Source organism: Chaetura pelagica, unplaced genomic scaffold, assembly GCF_000747805.2.
Source record: "Chaetura pelagica isolate M959 unplaced genomic scaffold, ChaPel_1.0 scaffold124, whole genome shotgun sequence".
NCBI classification, from domain to species: Eukaryota; Metazoa; Chordata; class Aves; order Apodiformes; family Apodidae; genus Chaetura; species Chaetura pelagica.
The window spans coordinates 467366-476937 of NW_009952891.1; the positions used below are offsets into that span (position 1 = coordinate 467366).

Sequence of the window (9572 nt, forward strand, 5' to 3'; positions counted from 1 at the left end):
GAGGAATGAGGAACACGATGCTGAGCAGGGAAGAGTCAGGGCCAGGGAAAGGGGATTTCCCAGGGCACCCCAGCAGGGTGCAGAGCTGCTGCCCTTGCAGCACACACTGGGCTGGGGGAGCTGCTCAGACTCCTACCTTGGAAGCTGAGTGCTGGCCCACTCTGGCTCTTCAGCAAGGAAAAGCTGCTGTGATCCATGTCCAGTTCCTGCAGGAGCCCAGCCCCAGTGCTGTGGGAAGGGCTCAGGCCCAGGCTCCACAGAGCAGCTCTGTGTCCCACAGCTTCCCTCCCTTGCAACCTTCCAACTTGGACAAAGGCAGAAAGATCTATACAGTATAATATATATATTTCACTATGAAATAGCAATTTCGTCCCCTGCCTTCTCCATGCATCCAGAATCAGATGCTGCTTCAGAAGTCACTCCTGACGGCTGGCAGGGCTGGGCTGTTCCTCATCCAAGGCAGCTGCCCTCCCTGGGAGTTGTTGCCCTCCCTGGGAATTGCTCTCCCTGGAAGCCCCAGCAGCTGCCCTGGCAGGACCTGGACATGATCTCTGCTCCTTGCTCCCTCACCCAACTCCCACCTTTCCCTCCAGCTGCCTGCTCTGCCAGCAGGGACCTGCCAGGGTGCTCACAGCTCACTCACATGGTTGGTCAGTGCAGATTCGTTAACATAATTGAGGCTGCTCTCAGCAGCCAGTGGTGTGGGAGCAGCAACCAAACCCCTCTGACATCAGGGCTACAAACAGGAGTAACCAGAGGCAAGGGAAGTGGAGGGGACAGTGGAGGATGCACAAGGACACCAGGCACAGCCAGGCCTGCCTGGGCAGCACTGCTGGGCTCCAGGCCTGGGGGCAGCAGGAGTGCAGCCTGTCATGGGTGGAGCCTGCCCAAACCTTGGCCAACCTGTGGGACAAGGAGTCCTGGCCAGGGGTGGGGTCAGTGACCAAGGAGCTGTCCCTGCTGGAATCAGCGTGGATGGTTCAGGAGATGGAAGGAAGAACGATCCTGTGGAGAGATAAAAGAGGGGAACTGGGTGTTAGGGGCCTCTTCCAGGATATTTAAAAGCCTCTGAGGACCTTGCTGCACTGCAGCTGTGTCACCTGGGACACTGCTGGGGAAGCAGCAAGGACATGGTGGCTCTGGCAGGATGGAAGGAGAGAGGCAGCAGGGACAGGCTGGATCTGCTCTCAGGCCCTGGGCTCCAGGCAACAGCTCAGAGCTGAAATTCCCCCCCAGACACAGGGCAGAGATGCAGTGTTGGCATCACCCCGGTGGCAGTGCCAGCCCTGGGGACAGGCTGGAGCTTTCCCAGGGACCCACCTTGGATTTCCCTGCATCCTGGCAGCCCCTCACATGGTCCTGCTGTACTCGATGCCGCTCTTGGCAGAGATGCCAGACCAGGGCAGGAGGCTGCAGAGCAGGTTCTGGGCCTGGCGATAGATCCTCTGGGGGATGGAGCAGGGGCTCAGGCTGGCCAGTGTGGACCCAATGTGCTGCAGGTAGTCAGTGGCCACCAGTTAAGGACAGCAACCTCTGCTCTGCAACTCAAGAAGTAACTTCCCAAGACCCCACGGAGTCGCAACCCCCTGAAGAGGCTGCTCAGCTCCCTCAGGCACCATCTGCTCCTTCCCTTCATGGCCTGCTCCTCTCTCTCAGAAGCAGGGCTGCTTGGCAGCACCAAGGAATGGAAGTTGGGAACACTGGCCCCAGCCTGTGTGGGAAATGCCTTCTCTAAGCAGCTGCTGGTTTCCTTGGCACTCCAGAGCAAGTTCCCGTGGGAATGGCAATCCATCCATCTGCCTGGAGAGGTTTGGATGGACTAGCTACACCCAGGAAGGATCAAGTTTCTTCTCCATGATCCAACGACCTGAAATAAACTCCCCCAAGTCAGTCTGAGCTCCAGGGCAGGGTCACAGGGGATCCTGGACCACAGGAAACAAGACCAAGGGCCTCTCTGCCAGGCTGCTGGGCAGACCCTGCACCACACAGGGCACACAGGGCACTCTGGCTTAACACCAGCTCTGGCATTAAATGTGCTCCAACTCTGAATCATCCTACTCTGCCCCCCTGACCCACCCCCCAGGGGAGCTGGAGCACAGGCAGGTCACTGCCACATCCCTCTCACAGCCCCTTCCTTCCAGCTTCAGATTAAACCCACGTCTGAGCAGGCATCAGTTCCCAGATCTAGCCGGGTCACACCTTCCCGGGTTGCTGGTTTTAAACCAAACCCACACTTGGGTGTCTGCTTAGAGTGTTCCACTGCTAATCCAACTGGGGGGAAAGGATATAAGATTGTCCAGGGTGGGTGTCCCCCGTTGATGTAGAGGACGTAGGTGAAACCATCTTTGAGGACCCCTCGGATGGAGTAATAATAGGGCAGGTAGTGGTGCTGCTTAAAGTCCCTGTTCTCATAGAAGTTTATTGCTGTGTTGTTGGTGGTGAGGACGTGCAGGTAGATGGCTTTGCAGTGATCCTGGGCTGTGGTGGAGATGTGGTCTTTTAAACTTTCAAGCAAGAGTGAACCTGTTGGAAGGAAAGAGGGAGCAGAAGTGGCATCAGTGCAGCTGCCCTCCCTGGGCTGGTGGGGCCCAGGAGAGACCTCCTGCACCCAAGCAGGGGTTGCTCCAAATGTTTGGAGAGCCCAGATCCCACCCAGTTCTCACACACCCCTTCCAGGAATTGAACAGGACCCACTCCATGATTTGAAGGTGAATCTCACCTTCACCAAACAGATTTGATAAAGGCACAAAACTTCTGGATCAATAACCACATGATTCAGGATCTGCCTCTTCCCAGCAGTTCCCATCCCCAGCCAAGCAGCTCTGGGGAAGCTCAGGGAGTCACTGTCAATGCCATCATCATGGAATCAGTGGATCATCACAGAATGCCAGGTTGGAAGGGACCTCAAGGATGCTCTGGTCCAACCTTGCTAGGTAATAATACAGCTGAACTGGGATGGCCCAGCACCCTGTTGAGCTGAGTCTTCAAATGCTCCAACGTGGAGGAGTCCACCACTTCCCTTGGCAGATGATTCCAATGTCTGACTGTCCTCATGGTGAGAGGCCAGTCAGAATCTCTCCATCCCATTTATTTCTTTTAAAGCCATTTAGAAGAGGAGGGAGGCAAAACAAGACTCCCCCAGCTGGTTATTGTGGCTGAACCCCAAGGAAAAGTTCAGCACTGGCAGGATTTTAAGGTCCCTTCCAAGGAGGAGAGATGAGTCTCACTCAGCCTGGACTTTGTGCAGCCACTAGTCAGCAGGAGAAACCAGAGGAGGGCACAGAGGAAACTCCAGCCCCAAGAGACAAGACCTGGAAGTTCATCCAAACCACCACAACATGGCCCAGAGGACCCAGCAAAAACTGCAGGGGAACTTCTGCCACCAGGTGTGGGAACTACAGGCTGAAGAGGCAGCTTAGCCAGAACAGACTGAGGAGCTTTATGCTGCTGTTTCACCAGTCCCAGAGCACAGGAGACTTCCAGCAGGAGCCACAGGATTTCAGAGAAGTCAACAGCACTGACTTCATGGTCACTTGATGGGAATTTACATCAGCCAAGCACAAGAGCCAGGAAAGCAGTTTCATTCTGTCAGGAGATGTTCCACTCTTCCATCTCACAGAAACCCAACTACCCCCTGGTTGAAGAAGAGCAGAGATCTAGAAACCAAAGCCTTTCCATGTCTACCAGAGACTTTGGAACCATTTGCACACTGTGTTGTGGATCCACCAGTAAAAACATCTCAGGGCATCTGCATTCACAGCAAGAAGGGGATGTGAGGGCATCCTGCTGGGACAAACCAGGACAAGGTTGTCTCCAAAGGGGGTTACAGTGGAATGGTGGAGCTCCTTCAGTCCCACCCACCAGCCACAGGTGGAAATGACAGCATCACAGTTGTCACTATCTTACCTATTCCATGTTTTCTGAACTCCTTCACCACTCCAAGGCTTAGGATGTAAGCAACTTGAGTGTCCAGAGGAAAATTGGAAGCTAGGATGTCTCCATCCTGAGTAGAGATATGACAAGTTACTTAGTAGGACGGCCAGGGAGGCACAGGAGAAGTCAAGAATCCTGCACTGGAACATCTGAAAACAAGGCTAGAGCAGGAAACTTCACTGAACAGGCTGAGCTGAAGCTTCTGGAAAGGAGGTGGGGAGTTAAAGTAACCAAGTATTGTCCCTTAGGGCTTATTCCTACTCTCCTATCATCTTCCCAGATGGAGAAGTTGATGAAGATGGAGCTATCTTGATGATTCCTTGCTCTAAACATTATCTGTGAGCTTAGAAGACATCTGGATTCTTTACCAGGAAGGATTCAAAGAGCCCATTCTGGAGTATTCCATCAGTGTCTGCATCAATCCAGCAACAGCTTTACTGCCTGCAGGCTCCATCAGAGCTTGGTGTCAGCTCTTGGAGATCTCTGTTCTGCTGAGAGGATAAGGAGCATGTTCTGCAGGCTCAGTGTCTAAATAAGCCCCTGGGTTTCAGTTTGGCTGCTACAAGAGCCTTTTGTTAGAACTGCTGAAGATGCAGTTTGTGACTTGGACTAGCTCTGAGGTGAAGCCAGATGGCTGGAGTGGGGAGATCCATCCCACTCCAGGCTCCCTGTCCCTACAAAGGTTCAGATGAATGTTTAATCCTAACAGGGATGGCCTTTCAGAAGTCTCTCCACTCTCTGCACTGCCCCTGGGTGTTGTCAAACCACTTGCCTGTGCTGCTTTCCCCACCCCACTAACCCTTTCCCCACACTGTGCCCATCTCTTCTTCACCTCTCTGCCAAACTGTGTTGTCCCTCCCGGCCTCCAGGCTGTTCTCCCTCAAGCCTGAGCTTCCTGCACCTGGGCTACCTCTTGGTGCTCCAGACAGTGACTGTGTCACCCAAGGAGGTTCTGCAGGAAGGGAAAGCCCCTGGTGCAGGGCAACTGGGGAAGCTCCAGCCTTGTGTAAGGAAGGAAGAGGTTTGTTCTCTCCCAGCTGCCCGTGTGCCCAGGCACTCTGGGGACAGCCAGGCAGCAGCAACGTGGCCTCCTAGTCCTGTTTGGATGAGGCCTCATGGATGCTATCAGGTAGCAAGCCCCTGATGGGCTGCCCAGCCCCAGCAGAACACTCTGTGGTACCACACACATGTCCAGACAACACCCCACCCACCACCCAGGCTCCAGAATCTGGACATTGGCATGTTCTGGGTTTCTTAAATTCACTCAGCATTGCTCTTGTAAATGTCTAGGTGGAGAGGGGGGGGTTAAAAATACCCTCAAGAGGTTCCCTCCCAGTTAACTGTGGTGCACTACCTCCCAGGGAAGCCCAGGTGAGCAGCATACCTCTTTATGCACCTTGGTTCTGCTCTTGATCTCAGCCACTATCATCCCCACGATGGAGCCTCTGTAGGTGGCTGCCAGGGAGAAGAACTTCTTGTTGGAGGTGATATCTCGGTACCATGAGTCAGGGTACCTGGGAAGGAAGGAAGGAAAAATAGGAATCTCTGGGGACATGGAGCCCATGGGAGCAGGAGGTGCTCCAGCCAACAGAGAATCATGGAATGGTTAAGGTTGGGAGGGACTTTAAAGTTCACCAGGATCCAACCCCCTGCATGGGCAGGGACACCTCCCACCAGCCCAGGCTGCTCCAAGCCCCATCCAACCTGCCCTTCAACACTGCCAGGGATGGGGCAGCCACAGCTTCCCTGGGCAACCTCGGCCAGTGTCTTACTGCCCTCGTGGTGAAGAATCCCTTCCTAATATCTAACCTCAACACCCCTCTTTCAGTTTAAAAACATTCCCCCTTGTCCTGTCACTACACCCTCTGGTGAAACATTATGCTCAAATGGTGCTCAGCTGGAAATGGGCAGCAACATGGTATCAGTGCCAGTCCTGGAGCTGCAGACCAATGGATTTCCCACAAAGACTACAAGGTGGGGGGCACAGTTTTCTGCAATGTCACCCCACACAGCTCAGCCTTGTGTCAATCTGAGGCTCTATGCTACTGACTGAGCATATCCCACCAACTCTGGGTTGGGAAGTGATCCACCTTTCTTCTCCCAACTGTTGTAGGGCACCAATGAACACCAGGGAGCTGCTGTGCCCCATGTGCTAACATGGCTTCTCTGATTGCATCTCAGCAGCAAGGCAGGCTGCTCATGGAATGGCCTCCTGCTTTGCTAAGACAACCACAAATTCATTTCACAATCATTGCCCAGAGCTTTCACTTCCAGCTTCAGTAGGTTATTTTTAAACACAAGATCCATCTGCCCTCCTGTAGGAACCTGAGGGTCTCATTAACTTGATACACAAGTGAGAAAAACACTCCATATCGGTCCAAACAAAATAACAAAAAATCCCATCATCGGCCTCCAGCTCTCCCCTCCTGCAGCTACTACAGGGAAACTGGGGTGCTGTGGTTCCCCCCTGGATGCTTTGAGCCAGAAAGGTACCCCTGTTTCCCAGCAAAGCTCCTTTTTCCCGTTGTGCAGATACTGGTATTTGCCAGATGGGGGCCTGGGAGGTGCCCTGGGACAGACTGACAGCAGCTCTAAGCCAGAGCTTTGCCCCAGCTTCGGGAGCAAGTGATCTCAAGGACACAGGCAAGTGTTCTGCCTCCTGCTGGGACATTCAGGAAGACAATCCCTTGGGAAGAGTCTCTCTGTGTTGATTTGGGCCAGCTCTGAGGGTGCTTTCCTGGCACATGCTCCAGAACACAGCTTCCTTGCACAGGCCCTTTTTCCTGGAGGTGTGTTCCTCTCCCAGCTCATACACAGCCTTTCCCAAGAAGCTTTAACTATAAACCCCATTCTTCTCCCAAAATCTGCACTCAGGAACCTTCTGATGACTTCAGGACCCAGCAGGACAGGCAGCAAAGGGCTGTTACCAGCAACACCACCACAGTGCAGGAAAGGTTCAGAACCTGCTGCTGCCTCAGCGCGGGTCCAGATGGCTGCAGAGCCTCTGCTGTCAGCTCTGGATGGGACCTCAGGTTGACAGCAAGTGTCTGGACATCCCCACCACCCCCGAGCCCAACCTGGGAACGTACTCTATTGGGAACCAGTCTCCACAGAGCTGCTTCACTGTGTCTATGTCATCGTGGCAGAGCAGGCGCAGGTGGACGTCGGTGAGTGCCCTGGGGGGCACCTCCCCGGTCATTCACACCTGCAAGGCAAGAAGCTCGTTAGGGACAAAGATGATTGGGGGGCTGGAGCATCTCCCTGATGAGGAAAGGCTGAGAGCTGTTCAGCCTTATGGGGAACGGTCCATCTTCTTTTCCCCTACAGAAGACTAAACAAAAAATGCCTTTCAAGTCAGCAAGAGTGATGCCTTTTCACTGGTTCACTCAAGGACAGAATGAGCCTCTTGCCCTACCAGATAAGTGCATGGCAAAGGAGCAGCACAAGGGTTATGATAACTAGCAGAAAAATAAACAATAGATTAAAAACTGCTTCTAACAGAATATGTACCTGGCCAGTGGTGATTGGCTAATTCAGACAGGGCTACTTTCTCAAACAATGGTCTCTGATCCATAAAAAGAGAGTAGAATCTGCTCTGCTTGTCTGTCTCTGCCTGCCCAGGACAGACCCCACTGCAGCACCTGAACCTGCCTGACGCCCCTCCTGCTGCCCGGAGGAACGGAGAGGGGGGGGCTCTGCCTGTGCCCGCTCCCAGGGACCCTGCCTGCCCCGCCTGCACCGAACAGGACCAGAGAAGGAGCCTGCCCAGCCTGCATCTGCCACAGAGCCAGGGGACCAGAGCCCTGCCAGCAGCAGGCAGGGGTTGCCCCGGTCACTGGGACCCCGGCCCCCCTGCAGATCTCCAGCCCAGCACATTTCGAGAACTGCGCTATGCAAGGAAGGAGGGTAAATACACACACACACTTTAACTTTCTTACTGGGCTCAACTCCTACCCTTTCACTCCATTGATTTACACCTCTCCTTCAGAGTGTGCCTTTCATAGACCATAGTGCCTCTGAATCCCTTTTCCAATATACATACCTAGTTAACCTCTCCTGAACCTTGATCCCTTAGTTTGTATTGACCCTTAATAAACTGATTAATTTGCAAAACTAAACACTGGTCTCAGTTACAATTTGTGAGCATGGTGGGAGGGTACTTTAATCTACCCTACTTTAATCTACCCTCTTAGAAACGGACCCACAGAAGCTGTTCCTCTGGGAGAGGTGGGCGCTCGGGCTTTTTAACAAACCTCTCCACATTTGGGGGGGGAAGTCACGGAAACATCCTGACAGCCGGGAGCCCCCGGTACCGGCCCGCGACAAGCCTGGAGAGAAGGCTGAGGGGAGACCTTATCAATGCCTGGAAGTATCTCAGGGTGGGTGCAGACAGAGAAGTTGCTGATGTTCAGATTTAACAGGTACAGTGTCACCTTGAGCTTTTTTTTATTGAGGCCTGGTGAGAAGTGCTCAGTGTCACTCAGTGGGATTTCAGGCCATGGCTCTTTGCAAAGGAGTTAAGCAGGAGAGGGTGTGTAAGGCCTGAGGCCTCCCCTGAGTCCTGCTGCCAACAGGGAGGAGTCATGCATGGCCAGAGGAAGAGGAACCCCCGTGCTGAGGCCACACACGTTACCACACTCACCAGCTTCAAGATGACTGGGGGGTTGGAGCATCTCCCTGATGAGGAAAGGCTGAGAGAGCTGGGACTGTTCAGCCTGGAGAGGAGAAGGCTGAGGGGAGACCTGATCAATGCCTGCAAGTATCTCAGGGTGGGTGCAGGAGGATGGAGCCAGACTCTGCTCAGCAGTGCCCAGGGACAGGACAAGGGGCAATGGGCACAGGCTGGAACATGGGAAGTGCCACTGAAATATGAGGAGAAGCTTCTTTCCAGTGAGGGTGACAGAGCCCTGGGACAGGCTGCCCAGGGGGTTGTGGAGTCCCCTTCTCTGGAGACATTCCAAACCCCCCTGGATGCAGTCCTGTGGGATGTGCTCCAGGGGATCCTGTTTTAGCAGGGGAGTTGGACTAGATGATCTCTAGAGGTCCCTTCCAACCTTGACAATTCAGTGATTCTTGCTCCCATGGCATGACCAGACCAGTTTCCAGACCAGTTTCCAGACCAGGACCTCTCCCGGGGTGCCCCAGGGCCCCTCCAGCATGGGGCTCACTCCCTGCCCTCCCCTGCTCCCAAGCCCAGCTCACCTGAGCTGCTCAAGGACAGATGACAACACCCTAGCTAGCAAAGGGGGGAACCCCCTGGTGTGATCCACACCCACTGTGTGTGCCCAGCAGCAGTGGCTCAGAGGGAGCACTGGGACATACCCCTGAGTCACAGGCAGCTCCAGCTGGTCCCATTTCTCCCTCCAATTTCACCCAAACTTGGCTTGTCTGCACTGACTTCCAAGTCATTTCTCCTTCACAGCATCCCGTGACTTTGGTTTCAGTTGGCAGCAAGCCCAGCTCACCTGAGCTGCTCAAGGACAGATGACAACACCCTAGCTAGCAAAGGGGGGAACCCCCTGGTGTGATCCACACCCACTGTGTGTGCCCAGCAGCAGTGGCTCAGAGGGAGCACTGGGACATACCCCTGAGTCACAGGCAGCTCCAGCTGGTCCCATTTCTCCCTCCAATTTCACCCA

At 54.1% G+C, this 9572-nt stretch overlaps 1 protein-coding gene across 1 annotated transcript; it reads right to left on the bottom strand.

Moving 5' to 3' along the window:
- Positions 1-1349: 1349 nt before the first annotated feature.
- On the bottom strand, positions 1350-7141 carry NAA60 (N(alpha)-acetyltransferase 60, NatF catalytic subunit). Its single transcript, XM_009995482.1, has 5 exons — positions 7023-7141; positions 5318-5447; positions 3907-4003; positions 2289-2523; positions 1350-1506 (listed from the first exon to the last, which is right to left on the bottom strand). Exons 1-5 carry the CDS (start codon positions 7130-7132, stop codon positions 1350-1352), a joined length of 729 nt encoding a protein of 242 aa, XP_009993784.1. The 5' UTR covers positions 7133-7141.
- Positions 7142-9572: the final 2431 nt, after the last annotated feature.